Source organism: Erythrolamprus reginae, chromosome 3, assembly GCF_031021105.1.
Source record: "Erythrolamprus reginae isolate rEryReg1 chromosome 3, rEryReg1.hap1, whole genome shotgun sequence".
Classification (NCBI taxonomy): Eukaryota; Metazoa; Chordata; class Lepidosauria; order Squamata; family Dipsadidae; genus Erythrolamprus; species Erythrolamprus reginae.
The window spans coordinates 172,905,869-172,924,183 of record NC_091952.1 but is presented as its reverse complement, the minus strand read 5'-3'; the positions used below and the strand labels follow the sequence as shown (position 1 = coordinate 172,924,183).

General features: G+C 42.8%; 1 protein-coding gene across 1 annotated transcript in view; it reads left to right on the top strand.

Moving 5' to 3' along the window:
• Positions 1-16,113, top strand: part of SLC22A23 (solute carrier family 22 member 23) — a 137,198-nt gene extending 121,085 nt beyond the window's left edge. Inside the window, exons 8-10 of the mRNA XM_070747178.1 lie at positions 4,954-4,986; positions 6,742-6,865; positions 12,654-16,113. Of these exons, the coding sequence (XP_070603279.1) occupies positions 4,954-4,986; positions 6,742-6,865; positions 12,654-13,011 (515 nt within the window). The 3' untranslated portion in view covers positions 13,012-16,113. The remainder of the gene's footprint in view (positions 1-4,953; positions 4,987-6,741; positions 6,866-12,653) is intronic.
• Positions 16,114-18,315: the final 2,202 nt, after the last annotated feature.

The window sequence follows — 18,315 nt, the reverse complement described above, 5'->3', positions numbered from 1 at the left end:
TGCCGCGGCACACTGGTGTGCCGCGAGACATGGCCAGGTGTGCCGCCAAGCTTCAGCTGGGCGGGGCGCTGCCGGTACTTCCGTCCTGGGGCTCCCGCTCACAGCTGTCCCCCGCCTCCTGCTCGATGCCGCGGTTTTCGGCGCTCTCCTGCTGGGCCCCAAAGAAGGAAGGCAGGAAGAAGGAGAGCTCCATTCTTCGCACCTTTTTCCCGCCTTCTTTCTTTGGGGCCCAGCAGGAGAGCGCCGAAAACCGCGGCATCGAGCAGGAGGCGGGGGACAGCTGCGAGCGGGAGCCCCAGGACGGAAGTACCGGCAGCGCCCCGCCCAGCTGGAGCTCCTCTGGCGTCGACGGCAAGTGTCCGATGGGAGCGGGGGGGTGGCCGCAGCGGCCGCAGGCAGTCGGGGGAGATGGCGGCGGCGAGAGGGATCGCTCGCTCGCTCTCTCTCAGCTGACTGCAAGTGGGAGCCCTGACGGTGGCGGTTGGATGTGCTGCTGGACGTCGTACATGCTGGCGCTGCGTGCCTGGCATATACGGTGTCCAGCACCACGTCCAGCTGCCGCCGTCAGGGCTCCCGCTTGCAGTCAGCTGAGAGAGAGAGAGAAAGAGAGACATATAAGAGGCAGAGAGAGAGAGAAAGAGAGACATAGCAAGAGAGGCAGAGAAAGAGAGACAGAGCAAGAAAGAGAGACAGCAAGAGAGGCAGAGAAAGAGAGATAGAGAAAGAGAGAGAGAAAGAGAGACATAGCAAGAGAAGCAGAGAGAGAGAAAAAGAAAGAGAGACATAGCAAGAGAAAAAGAGAGACTTAGCAAGAGAGGCACAGAGAGAGAGAGAAAGAGAAAGAAAGAGAGACATAGCAAGAGAGACAGAGAGAGAAAGAGAGATAGCAAGAGAGGCAAAGAGAAAGAAAGAGACATATAGCAAGACAGTGAAAGAGAGAGAGAGAGCAAGAGAGAGAGAAAAAAGCAAGAAAGAGATAGCAAGAGAGACAGAGAGAGAGAGCAATGGAGAGAGAAAGACATAGAGGAAGGGAAGGAGGGAGAGAGAAAGAGAGCAAAAAAGAGAGGAAGAAAGAAAGAAAGAAAGAAAGAGGGATGGAGAGAGAGAATGAAGGGAAGGAAGGAAAAGAGAGAAAGAGGGAGAAATAGAGCGAAAGGGAGGAAGAGAGAGGGTTTTTTTGTCCAAACTTTTCTTTAGCCCGCCCCCCCCCCCTTTCAGTGTTCCCCAGGATTTTGAAAATACGAATAATGTGCCGCGGCTCAAAAAAGGTTGGGAAACACTGCTCCAGACTATACAGATTGAGTTTATTGAGTCTTTCCTGATAAGTTTTATGCTTCAGACCTTCCACCATTTTTGTAGCCTGTCTTTGGACCCTAGCAGGCGCCTCTTAACCCACCCACCCCCTGCTCGTGTATGTACGTGTCCCACATGCGCCCCAGACATGCACAGTAGATACCAGAAAATCAGCTGGCCAGCAGGAGGCATGCAGGCATGCACGGTAGAGCTGAGCTGGGCGACAGCTTGCGCGCTTGCAGAGAGGTCTCTGCGTGCCACCTATGGTACACGTGCCATAAGTTCACCATCATGGTATTAGCAGATCATAGTGACCCAGATTCATCTTTAACCTCTACATTTAATTCAATACCATTTTTCTCTTTTCAAATCCTAAATTAATGTTCGCCTTGTGTGCCTTTTAGTAATGTCTGTGAAATTGTTATGACCAGGTGATTCTGTTGATGCAGATACAGTGGTACCTCTACTTAAGAACTTAATTCGTTCCATGACCAGGTTCTTAAGTAGAAGCAATCTTTCCCATAGGAATCAATGTAAAAGCAAATAATGCGTGCAAACGCATTAGGAAAGGAATAAAAGCTTGGAATTTGGATAGGAGGAGGAGGAAGAAGAAGAGGAGGAGGACAGTCACTACCGAAGGAAGAAGGTGAAGTGAGCGCCCCCTTTTGTCTTTCTGTGCCCAGACGCTCCAGGAGGCAACCTCGCGCCGGGTGTATGGGAGGCAGCGCGAGGGAGTCACCACAGCGAAGTGGTTTATTCCCTCTCCAAGCACCCAGAGAAAGGAAAATGGTCCGTTCACCCTGGGCTGCCAAAGCCTATTTAAGTGCCACCGAAAGGCTCCTCTTACAGCCCTGAAAACCCCAAGATGGCTGGGATTAAAGAGGGAATGGCAGGAAACTGGCCGGGCCTTCGTGCCACTCTCAAATTTCCTACGAAATTTTTCCGGACTCGGATTCTTAAGTAGAAAATGGTTCTTAAGAAGAGCAAAAAAATCTTGAACACCCGGTTCTTATCTAGAAAAGTTCTTAGGTAGAGGCGTTCTTAAGTAGAGGTACCACTGTATAATGAAAAATGGCACCAAGCTTTTGGAAGGCGTATTCTAGCAGAAGCTCCATACAATTTATGCCTACATCAAATTTTGAACACACCTCATACAGCTCTTAGCAGATGGATAAGGATGGTTCCTCTGGATTTGGAAGATAAGGAGGATTGTAGACATTTCATACATGAAAGGAAGAAGGAAGAACATTAGAGAGTCTCAGTCTGTTGGGGAGACTGGAAACATTTCTTTGGAAGGAAACAGTAACAAATAAATTCCATTCTGTTTCTCAACTGCATGGATATTAACCATGTAGACACACAAGTCAAGTTTAACTCCAAGGAAAGATTGTTTTGATTTTAAAAATGCTTGTCTCCTATGAATCACTGGGATGGAACTTTGGAGTACACAGGATTTCAGATCATATCCCTCTTCATATAAATGCAAGCGAAAGCAAAGCAGCCCTGTAAAATTTTATATCTGTTTAGGAGTTGTGGTGGCGCAGTGGTTTGAATGCAGTACCAGTACTGCTGACTGTCAGCTGCTAGAAGCTTGGCAGTTTGATTCTTACTACGTTCAAGCTTTACTCAGCTTGCCATCCTTTCAAAGTTGGTAAAATGAGAAGCCAGATTGTTGGCGGCAATATGCTAACTTTAGAAACCGCTTAGAGAAGGCTGTAAAGCTCTCTGAAGTGGTATATAAGTCTAAGTGCTGTTACTATATTACATAGTGACATGGCATATAATATATCTCTATATACAGTGGTACCTCTACCTAAGAACGCCTCTACTTAAGACCTTTTCTAGATAAGAACCGGGTGGTCAAGATTTTTTTGCCTCTTCTTAAGAACCATTTTCTAGTTAAGAACCGGAGCCCAGAAAAATTTCCCAGGAAATTTGAGAGCAGCATGAAGGCCCGGCCAGTTTCCTGCCATTCCCCCTGGGTTTCTCTCTCTGGTGCAGTGTATGGCAGGCAACCTCACGCCAGGTGTATGGGAGGCGTTGCTCTTCCTTGCCGTCTCACAGTCCCTCTTTTTTTTTTAAGCCTTAAAGTTTTGGATTTTTTTTAATTCCCCTCCCCTTCTTCCTTCAGCAGCGACTGTCCTCTCTTCTTCCTCCTCCTCCTCCCACCCAAATTCCAAGCTTTTATTTCTTTCCTAATGGGTTTGCACACATTATTTGCTTTTACATTGATTCCTATGGGAAAAATTGCTTCTACTTACAAACTTTTCTTCTTAACAACCTGGTCATGGAACAAATTAAGTTCTTAAGTGTTGTGATTCAGCCTGAGGCTCCTCAGGGACCGGCTGGATCTCTGCCGGATCCATGCCCAGAGGAGGAGGACAGTGAACAGGAGGGGGAGGACCAGGCAGATGGGGGAGAGGAACGTCAGGAAGAGGAGGAGGGAGAGCAGCCTGAGACCCCCGGGGGGCTCTCCCCAGATAGTAGCCTGGATTCATTGGATGAAGACGCACAGGCTATAATAGACATGAGGCAGCGACGAGCAGCTCAAAGACGGGGCCAATTAGAAAGGTATTTCCATCCCTGAATTGGCAACAGCTGGGTTTGGGTGTGGTTCTCCTCAGCAGGGTTGAAAAGGCAGGCCCGCCCTTACAGTCTTGTGGAGAGTTATCAATTGCGAGTCCTGTGACCTTGCTTCGATTCTCGGCGTCTCTGATCTTGGCTTGTGGCCTAGAAGTCTGGAAGACTTGTGGGAGGCGTCGGTTTTATTATCTCCAGCGTTGTTTTTGCCAACAAGAATCCTGTTTTATTGCCTGGCCTTCGTGAAACCTCTGTGAAGCTTCATAGTGTTCCTGTCTGTAAGAACAGTTTTTGTTACCTGTGTTTGCTTTGAATTATATAAACTGCCTTTGCTTTTTACCAATGTGTCTGGCTACTCTTTTTGGTTGGTGTTGGCGTCTGGGGGGATCCAGACAGAACATTAAGTAGAGGTACCACTGTATTACATATCTGTATAATACATAGTGTTGCATAGAGTAATATTGAAATAACCCAATGATGTCTTCAGAAACAGGAAATGAAGTGTAAATCATTTTTCTTCCTGAAGGCATTTAAGAAGGATTGAGTCCTAAGATTTACAATAACAGGATTTGAGAGACTTGGTTAAAAATTGTAAAACTTGCCTAAAAATCTCAGAGTTTTGTTTTTTTAATACTGAATCTGTTTCTGTCTGTTATTCTCTCTGTATTTTCCCTACATTATCAGTATAAAAGCTTTGGTTGAGCCTTTGCATTAATTCTAGGCCTGGAATTTTTCATTATTATGCAATTCATTGTTCTTGTTAGAATTCTGCCTTTTGATTGGGAATTGGAGATTAAATGGCAGGGCAGGCCATCTAGGAAAAGGATATTTATTTTATTTATTAGATTTTTATGCCGCCCCTCTCCGTAGACTCGGGGCGGCTCACAACAACAATAGGACAATTCAAGACAAATCTAACTTTATCAATGCATAAACAACAAATGGGCTGGGGTAGTTAGAGGAGTAATTCTGCTCTGTAATTTTTCAAGGCAACTGCTGTTGGTTGTGTATTTTTCTTCACAAATTCTTTTTTCTTTTTCTCTTTCCCATATTTTAATCATCTTATCGTTTGGAATCCAGTGATAGGAAAATACAGTCAACTTCCAGACTCAGGTATAGTTTCCAAATCAGTTTTAGAATATGATTTATTTAATGTTAACAAATTTTCTTGCTGTCAGGGTACATTTCTACTATTTTAAGCACCATTAGCCAGCTTTGAGGAAATCGTATCTCCCCCTTATTTCAGCATAGATTTGTCCATTGGTTCCATTTAATATTTGTTTTGTGTTATTGTGTTTTATTGTGCTTCCCAACAAGCATGTTTATAAATCGGGGGCTGAACAGGCAGAAATCTTGTTGGTCAAGGCACTCCCTCAAAGCTCCCGCAAAATTTCAGGTAACAAAATGGACAAAAACATCAAACATATTTATTTATTTTATTTATTTATCAGATTTGTATGCCGCCCCTCTCCGTAGACTCGGGGCGGCTCACAACACAATAAAACAGTTCATGACAAATCTAATAATTTACTATTTAAAATATTTTTAAAAACCCATTACAGTATAAGCAGACATACATACAAACATACCATACATAAATTATATAGACCCGGGGGAGATATCTCAGTTCCCCCATGCCTGACGACAAAGGTGGGTTTTGAGGAGTTTACAAAAGGCATGGAGGGTAGGGACAGTTCTAATCTCTGGGGGGAGCTGGTTCCAGAGAGTCGGGGCCGCCACCGAGAAGGCTCTTCCCCTGGGGCCCGCCAAACGACATTGTTTAGTTGACGGGACCCGGAGAAGGCCCACTCTGTGGGACCTAATCGGTCGCTGGGATTCGTGCAACAGAAGGCGGTCTCAGAGATATTCTGGTCCGATGCCATGAAGGGCTTTATAGGTCATAACCAACACTTTGAATTGTGACCGGAAATTGATTGGCAACCAATGCAGACTGCGGAGTGTTGGTGTAACATGGGCATACTTGGGGAAGCCCATGACTGCTCTCGCAGCTGCATTCTGCACGATGGGGAATAACTACAACAGCTGTAATATTAACGTGTAATTAATTTTAATGTAATGTAAATGTATTCGAATTTAGACTTTCTCCTGGCTATGTCTCCTTTTCGTAACACATCCTTGGGCAGCTCCCCCTCCTAAATTTGCACAGCCTTGATTTTAATTGAATGGGAATATCTATTTCTTGAGCCCAAAGGCATATTTTACCTGCATGTGTAACTATGTTCTGTTTTTCCTCTTTTAGATTAACTATAATTACATAAGAATGGCAGAGGGGTCATTTTTATTTTCAGAGCCACGCATGGTAAAGGCAGGTTAATCTCTCCATACTTCAGATGAGAGATAAGAGAACCAGTTTGGTGCCATGGTTAAGGTGCAGGTGTAGAAATCAGGACACTGCGTTCTAGTCCTGCCAGTCATACTCTCTCAAGCCTGGGAAGAAGACAATGGCAAGCCACTTCCAAAACATTGCCAAGAAAACTGCAGGAATTAGTCCATGCAGTCAACACTGATTCAATGACACCAATTTACAAAGACAAACGAATGTACACAGTGGTCCTCATGTTGCCTTACACTTCTCTTTCATTACACCAGCGTTTCCCAACCTTGGCAACTTGAAGATATTTGGACTTCAACTCCCAGAATTCCCCAGCCAGCGAATGCTGGCTGGGGAATTCTGGGAGTTGAAGTCCAGATATCTTCAAGTTGCCAAGGTTGGGAAACACTGCATTACACTCTCCTAAATATGTACAAGAGCCAACAGTTGTAGTTGGTAGAGGGGCACTTTGAACACGGAGCTGTCAGTCCTTGAGAGCTGAATGCAAATGACGTATCTGCATGTTTTCTAAACAGGTATGAGTGACACCGTAAAGGACAAATTCTCCATTGCGTTTTCCATCGTGGGGATGTTTTCATCGCACGCAGTTGGAAATCTGAGTGTATTCTTCTGTGCAGAGATCACCCCAACAGTAATCAGGTATTTCAATAAGAGTTCATTCCAGAAAGAGAAGATGTTTTGAAGTTCCATCCTTATATAGATGATCAGTAGTGAAATCCTTTTTTATTTAACTACCGGTTCTGTAGGTGTGGCTTAGTCGGCGTGGTGTGGCTTGGTGGGTTTGGCAAGAGAAGGATACTGCAAAATCCCTATTCCTACCCCACTCCAAGGGAAGGATACTGCAAAATCCCCATTCCCTCTCCACTCCAGGGGAAGGATACTGAAAAATCACCATTCCTTCCCCACTCCAGGGGAAGGATACTGCAAAATCCCCATTCCCTCCCCACTCCAGGGGAAGGATACTGAAAAATCACCATTCCCTCCCCACTCCAGGGGAAGGATACTGCAAAATCCCCATTCCCTCCCCACTCCAGGGGAAGGATACTGCAAAATCACCATTCCCTCTCCACTCCAGGGGAAGGATACTGCAAAATCCCCATTCCCTCTCCACTCCAGGGGAAGGATACTGAAAAATCACCATTCCTTCCCCACTCCAGGGGAAGGATACTGCAAAATCCCCATTCCCTCTCCACTCCAGGGGAAGGATACTGCAAAATCCCCATTCCCTCCCCACTCCAGGGGAAGGATACTGAAAAATCACCATTCCTTCCCCACTCCAGGGGAAGGATACTGCAAAATCCCCATTCCCTCCCCACTCCAGGGGAAGGATACTGAAAAATCACCATTCCCTCCCCACTTCAGGGGAAGGATACTGCAAAATCCCCATTCCCTCTCCACTCCAGGGGAAGGATACTGCAAAATCTCCATTCCCTCTCCACTCCAGGGGAAGGATACTGCAAAATCCCCATTCCCTCTACACTCCAGGGGAAGGATACTGAAAAATCCCCATTCCCTCCCCACTCCATGGGAAGGATACTGCAAAATCTCCATTCCCTCCCCATTCCAGGGCAAGGATACTGAAAAATCCCCATTCCCTCCCCACTCCAGGGGAAGGATACTGAAAAATCCCCATTCCCACCCCACTCCAGGGGAAGAATACTGCAAAGTCCCCATTCCTTCCCCACTCTAGGGGAAGGATACTGCAAAATCTCCATTCCCTCCCCACTCCTGTGGGAAGGATACTGCAAAATCCCTATTCCCACCCCACTCCAGGGGAAGGATACTGCAAAATCCCCATTCCCTCCCCACTCCAGGGGAAGGATACTGCAATATTCCCACTCCAGGGGAAGGATACTACAAAATCTCCATTCCCACCCCACTCTGGGGCCAGTCAGAGGTGGTATTTACTGGTTCTCTGAACTACTCAAAATACATAGTTTTCCCAGTGTCTCTTTGAGCCTCATAAAATGATTTGAAGTTGGGGAATACCAAAGATTTCAGATATCAATGAATTAACAGGCTTAATAAAAAGTGTAAAATATTTGGGGAGCTTTTTGGTTTAATGGACATTTTAACTTGTCTCTTTTTAAGCCTTGTCTTCCAGTCCAATCAAAACGGTTTGTTTTTGAAGGGATTATTACAATTTTATATTTTTTAAAAGGTCTTCTCCATGCCCTAGTGTTCTTCAGAATATTGGCAAAACAAACATTTGGCATGACCAGTTAGCTCATTATTGTTCTTTTTACCTGATTGTTTTATTCTTTACACTTTTGTGGTCGACCATTACAGGAGTGTGTACATAAGAAGCAATATATACATTTTTAATCAATGCATATTGATGAGACCCAATTGTTGCATACACTGTCATCGTGATATCACCAGTGATTTGCTGCTGGTTCTATAGAACCAGTATGAACCAGGAAGAACCTACCTCTGACCCTAAATCAATAACCCTAAAGTTATTATGTGGAATAACTGCACTTTGGTTACTGAAAGCAGAATTCTTTTTAATAGGATGAGATATTTATGAGCATACAGGTGCTAAGAAGCTGGGCCTTTCCCATTTGAATCATTTCTGAGTCTCTTTACCCAGATTGGAATCTGAACAAAATCAAAATTGTCTCAGCCAAGAGTCTGTTTTCCTTAGTTTCACTGAAAGAACTTGTCTCATTGTTTCAGGGAAGCCTATCTGTATGTAATGCGCTTTTCATTTAGCTTGCTGATTTGGGTGGAGAGAGTGATTGCTCAAGGTCATCCAGCTGGCTTCTGTCCGAGGGAAGGACCAGAACTTGCCTCTCCCTGTTTCTAGTCCAGCATTAGCCCACATTTTCTCTCTTCGTTGGGATAGAAAAACCTGGATTTATTTTTGTCCTTTATTTTATTGCTTGTGCAAAGAGGACAAGCAGAAAAAATCAAAGGAAGGTGAGAATCATTCTCAAGTAATTTCAGAGAGGGAGAGAGATAGCATTCAGAATGTGTGAGAGAATACTCCCTAAAATTATTTGGGAGTGATTCTTATTCCTATTCCATTGAAGTATATGTGTATATTCCATGAAAGTATAGGAACAGCTTTTGGAAACTTCCTAAGATCCAAGATGGCGCCGACAAAGGCGGCCTCAGTGAAATGCTCCCAAATGGTTTTTTGAGAGCGTATGCACCAAAGACAAATTCCTTGTGTGCCCAATCACACTTTATTATTATTATTATATTATTATTATTATTTATTGGATTAGTATGCCGCCCCTCTCCGGCATACAAATCCAATAAATAATAATAATATTATAATAATAATCCACTTGGCCAATAAATAATTCTATTCTATTCTATTCTACATAAATAAAAACATTTTTCACCAAAAAAAAGCCTATTGTAGAAGCCAATATATTCGGAGAGATTCCTGATTTTAAGCACTACTAGAAGTCAATAAATAATAAATTCCACAGACTGAATTTCAGGAGATGAAACAATGTGATCACTTGATCTCAAGAGGATTGTTACAGAGAGATAAAAGATAGAGAAAAGGGCAAATACATTAATTTGGTGTCTTCCTTACAAAAATAAAGTAACTTTAGAGGCTGACCTTAAGTAAATGTAGATACAACAAATGTATCTGAATTCATGGATAGTGTGGAAAATGTGGATATAAATTGTTCCGTCCTCCTCTGTTTGATCAATGGATGATTTTATTCTGAATAAGGTGTTTAATCCAGAGAGGCACATTTAGACAACATTTTTTAAAAAGAAATCAGTGTCATTAAAACATCCCTCATTACATTTGTTGCATTTGGATCCAGCCCAATATTGTCATTGGTCTACACAGTCTTGTGTAATGTACTTAATTCATTAGCTAAAAGAAATATTTTTTAAAAAATGACAGCTCCTGAAGGACTTTTAAATTTATAGTGGATATAAAATGTGACTGAGAAAAATGAGAAGCATGGAGGTTAAGTCTGTCATCAGTATATCTTTTTCAGTAACCTGGCTCCTTATATTTCTTATAAAACAAATTTGAGGAAAGTTTGCTCTCTAGTGGTAACACAAAGAATTACATAAGCTCCAAGCTTCTGTTTTTGGTAGGATAGAAAACGAACATTGGTCAGTGGAATAGAACAGTGTTTCCCACCCAACCTTGGCAACTTGAAGATATTTGGACTTCAACTCCCAGAATTCCCCAGCCAGCGAATACTGGCTGGGGAATTCTGGGAGTTGAAGTCCAAATATCTTCAAGTTGCCAAGGTTGGGAAACACTGGAATAGAATAGTTAATGCATGTCCGTAGACAAATACACAAGAGGGAGGAGAGCATTTAAAGTTATTCTACTAATAACATAAATTAATATATTAGTTTTAATAACATATTTTACCTAATTTTGGATTGTACTTAATGATAAATGCAGATTTAAAGCAGACAACGGAACACTTCATTGTGATAGTTCCTCATTTCTGCTGATTATGGCTATAACCGAGTTATGGGGTAAATTTCACCTATACACAAGTGTTCGATTTTGTGTGCATTTTACTCAAAAATCTGCAAAGCATATATGTTATATACAATATCTCACAGGGATAGAGTACTAAAAATGGAATAAACTAGCTTGGTAAAGTAAGATTTTATTTGATTTTTGAAAATATTTCTTGAAGGAAATGTTCAAATTCCATGAATGTTGCTGTGGCCAATTCTTGACACTTCTTGTCACTTATTAGCCAATCAGCTACTCCTTTTGCTTTGATGACCCCTAGCACCTTTGGCAGAAGGAAACCAACAAGTGAACATAAGTCCTCAGACTTGGCTATAGTCCACCTTTGGTTCTTTCATGTACTGTGTAACCAAATATTTTAAAAAGTCAATAGTAAGAGGACTAGCTTCTTGGCTTCTTTTGGGGTCAAGGATATAATGATTTTTATATTCCAGGAAATTAGTCCCAAAGCAAAAACACCCCTGTTTTTGTGAAAAATGGGCAGAAAATGGGCCTTTTTGCAAAAACAGGGGCGATTTTGCCTTCCCAAGCCCCCAGAAGCATTCTACAGACCTTCCAAACCTAGCACCCCATTTTTTGCAAAAACTGATGAAAAATGGGCAATTTTTTTCCAAAACAGGGTGCACAGAGGGTTTGGGAGGCCTGCAGTGTTCCTAGGTCCTAGGAAAAGGCAAACGCATCTCTGTTTTTGCAAAGTGAGCCATTTTTCACAAAAACAATGTTTTTGTGAAGCATTCTAAAGACCTCCCAAACCCTCTGCACAGCCCATTTTTATGAAAATAAGCCTGTTTTTTTGCAAAAAAAAAAGGGTGGGGGAAGGACAGGGATTTTGGGAGGCCTGCAGAATGCTCCTGGGAGTCAGGGAGGACAAAAACTTTTTTTCTTACTTACATCTTCGAAATCTTGATGCGTCTTATGCACCAGTGCATCTTATAGTCCGAAAAATATGGTAATTAAAGGTTCTTTTCTATAAGTTTTCCTCTTCTACTTTTACTGTAATTCTTCAATGGTTGCAAATTGTGTTCAGTTTTTTAGTATTAAAAACATTTTTATATACAGTGGTACCTCTACCTACAAACGCCTCTACTTATGAACTTTTCTAGATAAGAACCGGGTGTTCACGTTTTTTTTGCCTCTTCTCAAGAACTGTTTTCCACTTACAAACCCAAGTCTCCGAAACTGTAAATGGAAAAGGCATGGAGAAGCCTCTGTAGGGCCTCTCTAGGAATCTCCTAGGAGGAAACAGGGCCGGAAAAGGCGGTGAGAAGCCTCCATGGGGCCTCTCTAGGAACCTCCTGGGAGGAAACAGGGCCTCCACCCTTCCTGCGGTTTCCCCAATCACACACATTATTTGTTTTTACATTGATTCCTATGGGAAAAATTGCTTCTTACAAACGTTTCTACTTAAGAACCTGGTCACGGAACAAATTAAGTTCGTAAGTAAAGGTACCACTGTATTTGGTGTTAAGCCAAAGAATTAGATAAAATAGCCGAATTGAGAGATGAGATGAGGTGGGGCTGTACCATGAAAGCAGATGCTCAAGTGCAGCTATTCTTATGTTATTACCATACTGCATAGACCAGTGTTTCCCAACCTTGGCAACTTGAAGATATTTGGACTTCAACTCCCAGAATTCCCCAGCCAGCATTCAGTAAAAAATGTTATTAAAACTAATATATTAATTTATGTTATTAGTAGAATAACTTTAAATGCCCTCCTCCCTCTTGTGTATTTGTCTACGGACATGCATTAACTATTCTTCTATTCCAGTGTTTCCCAACCTTGGCAACTTGAAGATATCTGGACTTTAACTCCCAGAATTCCCCAGCCAGTATTCGCTGGCTGGGGAATTCTGGGAGTTGAAGTCCAAATATCTTCAAGTTGCCAAGGTTGGGAAACACTGGCATAGACAGTTGGCCTATACTGAAGAACTCTGCTTCCTTCCACAGGGGTGGCGGCCTTGGCCTCGTCCTGGCTAGCGCAGGCTTTGGGATGCTGACCGCGCCCATCATGGAGCTTCACAACCAGAAAGGCTACTTCCTCCACCATGTGATTTTTGCGTGTTGCACCCTGATCTGCATCATCTGCATCCTCCTCTTGCCCGAGAGCAAAAACCAGAACTTGCCAGAGGACATTCCAGATGGCGAACATTATACCCGGCAGCCTCTCATACCGCATAAGAAGGGGGAGCAGCCCCTGTTGCTGACGAACTCTGAACTTAAAGATTACTCGGGCCTCCATGACTCGGCAACCGTGAATGATGGGGTGACCGAGACCGTCACTGCCAACGGGATGAAAGCAATGTAAGAGGAGGAGGAAGAGGAGCATTTAGCTGTAGGTTTGCTTCTCACCCAAGATTTACAAACCATTGAGAAGAAGGGATGAATATACAGGGAAATTAGACTCTGCTGCTAAAGCCACTACTATAAATCTGTGATGGGGATATAAATTGCTTTGAGGCACAGTAATGGGGGGAAATACATCTTCAGAAAACCTGGCTGGAGATCACTGTCCATTTATTTTTTATTTTCCTGCCATGACATAGTTCTATTTATTTTGTTGATTTTCCCCATGAATGCACTTTATTCTGTTCTTCTTTCCTTGTTGACCATAAACATGAAGCCATGTTACTCTCAAGAACAGCAGCCATTCCAAGAAAGAAATCATGATGTGGTATGGTTTTGGTTTCATTTTATTGTTTATTTTTGTGTTTTTACTAGGGGTATGAGGCATCTCTTGCTGCAACAATGAATTTGTTGGCTAATGACATTTCGAGCCATCTTTTTTTCCCCTTGATCTCTCCAGATAATATTTCCTCCTTCCAACCTTCTAGTCCTACCGACTGTGAAAGTGTGCACATAAAAGTAAATTACAACTGTGTTTTAAGTAGCAGAAAGAAAACCCTGGGGCATTTTTAACAGCTCTTAATTTAGAAGTTGAGGAATCCATGTGTAAATTGCTGTTTACAGTAAAAAAAATAAAAAGCTCTGCACAAGGAGGTAATTTTTTTTCCAAGTACAGGTTAAATGGATAAGGTTTTTAAGTGGGAAAGATTATTTCAAGTGTCTGCTAATTAAGAACAGGAAGAAGCCCTACTCGATAATAAACACTATCAAGAATTATTTTTTAAAAGGAAGAGGTAATGTTTTTAAGAAAATTACCTCCAAGCTGAGAAGGAGGGAAAATGATGGCAAAATAGTTACTGGTTGTCCCAGAAGCCATGGGCTGGAATTCAAGGCAGCCCCAACATCATCACCCTGTTTGATTCTAATGGATGAGTGCAATGACTTAAATAATGAAGTTTGAGGGGGGGGATACAGACAAAAACAACAAGTAACTAATTGAAAAGGCCCCCCTTAAGAAGGTTTTGGAGCATCCTCCATGTGATATCCGAAGTAATTATTTTTCTAAGTTTGCATATATTGTCAGCCAGCTACCCCTTTTTACTATTGAAACCTTACAAAATGGCCGCCATAAGTGGACCAACGCAAAATCCAAAGTGCTCTTGTAGGATTCTTCGTCGTTGTTATTTTTTATTACCCTACAATAAATAAAAGCCAAAACCCATATGATCACTGGGGCTGAAAATAGATTCTTAACTCCCTGGTCCTAAGTAAACTTGAAGGTAACTCCTCTTGAAACTCACTGCTTCTTCTTCATCAGCAGCTGTGTTTAAGAGCAGGAAGCTAACGGAACAGAACATCTTTTCCTTCCTCTTCCCCTACAGATTCATCAATAATATCTGCTGGCAATTTAAATCTCTGCTCTTGCTGTAGCTTTGCCTGTTTCAGCACTGCTTCTTACGCAGGAGTCACTAGAATGTCAGCTTCATGCAAGAAGATCTGAACTTGTGGCTAGTTAAACTATTCCTACTCCCTTTTTTAAAAAACTAATATCGCCATCATGAGACTTGATAGCCCAATAGGCCTGCCATTTCAATCAGCACAGCAGCCAATGGGGTGATGTGTACAGCTCTTCACCTGGTGGTCATTTTGTTTGATGTATAGTTTGCATTTGTGGGTAAAGTGTTAGGGACCCACTTTTGTGCACCCTTCCTTGTTATGCCCCTTTCTTTCTTTCTTTTTCTTTCTTTCTTTCTCTTTCCTTCCTTCCTTCTTCTTTCTTTCTTTCTCTTTCTTTCCTTCCCCTCTTTCTCTCTCTCTTTTTTTCTTTCTGTATATTGTCTGTTGACTTCTCTGTATATCTCCTTACTTCTCCTGTCAGACCTGTTTTGTATTGATCAGAGGTGGGGAATGATGGCCCCTTTATGACTTATGGACTTCAACTCCCAGAATTCCCGAGCAAGCCTGGCTGGCTCAGGAATCCTGGGCATTGAAGTCCACAAGTCATAAAGGGGCCATCGTTCTCCATCCCTGATGTAGATATAGACCAGTAGCAAGTATCACACAGCTTCCAATGTTGATGGGCAAAATGGTTCCGCAGAAGAGATGAAACTTTTGAAATACTTGAAAAGAGAAAATAATGTCATAAAGCTGCTAACTCTCATTACACAGAATAAAAAGCATGGGGAAATCCTTTGTAAAGTCTAATGTGGAGGGAAGCGTAAAGTAACTGGGTAGCTCAGCTTCAGGACTCTGAGTTTCACCCTTCAGTTGCTACTGCTGTGTTCACGCCAGTAGAACTTGCTTTTCCAACCTTTTTTTTTCTTTGCACACTCTAGTAAATTGTCTGGTTTTAACAATATGACCACCCCTCCTCCATTAAACTCTTGGACATCACATTCAAAAAAATAAGCCCTTTGAATTGTGCAGTATTCATGTGCCAAATCTGTGTGACGCCTTTTGCCTTTTATATGATGCTTGTTATTAAGTGATATATCAGGAACAGCAAGTTTCTAGTATAAATTTATTTTTCAGTGGAGTGGGGCCTTGTGTTTTTGGGGGGAAGAGGGATTTATTATTGACATCCAGGCTCCAAGTCACAGAGCACTTTTGCAGTCTGTATGCTGTGGAGTACCTTTTTTTAATTCCCCACTCCTGTACATATACAGTACTCTTTACTACAACCATGCACTAATATAGGGAGTTTATTGCATTTTACCATGGTTCAAAGTCCCTGTTGTGTTCATTCTGTCATCTACAATCCTCACCACTTTCTGATGCGACGCTCCTTAACTTTACAAACAAGCAGAAAGCGAACATTTGGAGATTGTATATTGTAAGACGAGAGGAGCACTTGGTGATACTAAAAAAAAAAAGATTTGTTTTTAAGATGTGCTTTTTTATTATATTGGTCTAAATCTGGTATTTGGAATTAATGTGTTGTTATTTGTGCCCAACTTTCCTTGCAATTTGCCTCACTGAAGACTGTCAGTCGAGTCCTCATGGCAATATTGTTGAAGACAGTTTTGTAGAACATGTTTCTAATAAATTATGTTGCATGCCTAAATTTTAAATTATTTGGGGATGAAGTAAATGGGCATAAAATTATCCACGGGACCAGAGGATTCCACTAAATGTGCTCAAGTGCAACCCTAGATTCCAAAAGCTACTCATAGGGCTTGACCTACCTGAACTTTGATCCATTTCCAAGGACTCACAGAAGTTTGTTACCGTTGTGGTGCGGTGTGTCTCTGCTGCTGTCCCCTCCAATAAGCTGCACTTTGCTGGAGGCTTGCTCATAGCAAACCAATTGGCAATATTTTTCCATAGCCTCCCATTCAAGTATTCTTCTTAAGACTGGACTACTACATACTTGGCCCCCAGGTTGTTTCTGGAAAATCAACTACTTATGGCAGCCTATCAAGCATTTGGACAGGTCTTCTGTTTTTTACAGCTTTAGCATCGTCCATAGATGTTGGCAGCGATCCCTAACACAGACTTGAGGTCTGGAACTTTGACCAACGGTCAGGCAGCCTCGCAGGACTTGGCTATATTTATTTATTAGGCATTATTGATGTTTTAGTTTTTCCGGCATGGGAAATATTGCAGGTATGGTGGTGTACAGCTTCGTTCTTCTTGCTAAGTCTGAAAATCAGGCTTTAAGGTCTTTCTGCTCTTCAAAACTGAATGGAGGCCAGCAAGAACGAGCCATGTACCACAAGGATCCATTCTCCATCATACCGTTTTAGCACAACACTGTCTTTAACTGGGTGGCATCTGTTTTTTCCCCTTCCTGTTGTTTTGAACGGTAAGCCAGTTTGAATGTTCAGTTGGGACAGAATGGCAATACAGTGATCCCTCGATTATCGCGAGGGTTCCGTTCCAAGACCCCTCGCGATAATCGATTTTTCGCAATGTAGGGTTGCGGAAGTAAAAACACCATCTGCGCATGCGCGCCCTTTTTTTCATGGCCGCGCATGCGCAGATGGTGGAGTTTGCGTGGGCGGCGGGGAAGACCCAGGGAAGGTTCCTTCAGCCGCCCAGCAGCTGATCTGCTCGGCAGCGCAGCAGCAGCGAGCAGACGAAGATCGGGGTTTCCCCGCCGCCCACGCAAAGGGGAAACCCCAATTCGGCTCCTCGCTGCGCTGCCGAGCAGATCAGCTGCTGGGCGGCCGAAGGAACCTTCCCTGGGTCTTCCTCGCTGATGCCCCCGCTCGCCCGCCCACCGCCCGCCCGCCGCCCGCTGCCCGCCAGCAAGAGGGGGAGAGATAGAGAAAGAGAGAGAAGGAAAGAAAGAGATGAGAGAGGGAGGAAGAGAGTGTGAGAGAGGAAGAAGCAAGATAGAGAAAGAGAGAGAGAAAGAAAGATGAGAAAGGAAGGAAGAGAGTGATGTAATCGGGTGGGAAAAATCGCGATATAGCGTTTCGCGAAGAACGAGATCGCGAAAATCGAGGGATCACTGTACGTGTATTAAATCTAAGGGTTTTTTTTAAAAAGGAGTTAAAAATATTGTTCTCTAATAGGAAAAGCCTTTCTCCAGTCTCCAACAAGAACACTGGCACCTATTGAAAAATGGGAATGGGACTGTGGGTCATGTGGCCATTCCTTTCAATGGGTCTAGGTTCAGCAGAAGTGCACATATACTGCAGCATCAATGTGGTTCAACTGCCATGACCATACCCATTGTACAAGGGTCGCCCAGAAAGTAATGCACTACATTTTTTTTCTTCAACAATTATTTATTGAACACAATGAAACTTACACACAAGAAAGAACAATGTTTCTTCTACACCCCCTATTTTTCCATGTAATCTCCGTCCCATTCTATGGCCTTCCTCCAGCAAGACACGAAGGGGGGTATGCCCTGTCGGTACCACTCCTTGTTCTGGTCACAAACCAACGCTGCAAATCTTGGAGCTCTGCCGAACCGTCTTCTACCCTCTGTGCCCAGCGACTAACCGTATTTCTGTCGACTGCAGATTCTCCATAAACTGTACACAAACATTTGTGAATGTTCCCAACAGTTTCTTTCTCCGCAGTGAGAAATTCAATGACACACTGTTTGTAACATACATCACTTACAGACGCCATTTCAAAACACTGCTGTAGCTACGCTATCTGAAGAAACACAAAATTTACACAATTCAAATAATGTATATCTAAAGTTTCGCATTTGTGCCATTACTGCAGGCTGAGAAAAAAAATGTGGTGCATTATTTTCTGGGTGACCCTGGTATAATGTGAGAATGGCTTGAAAACTCTATTAAAA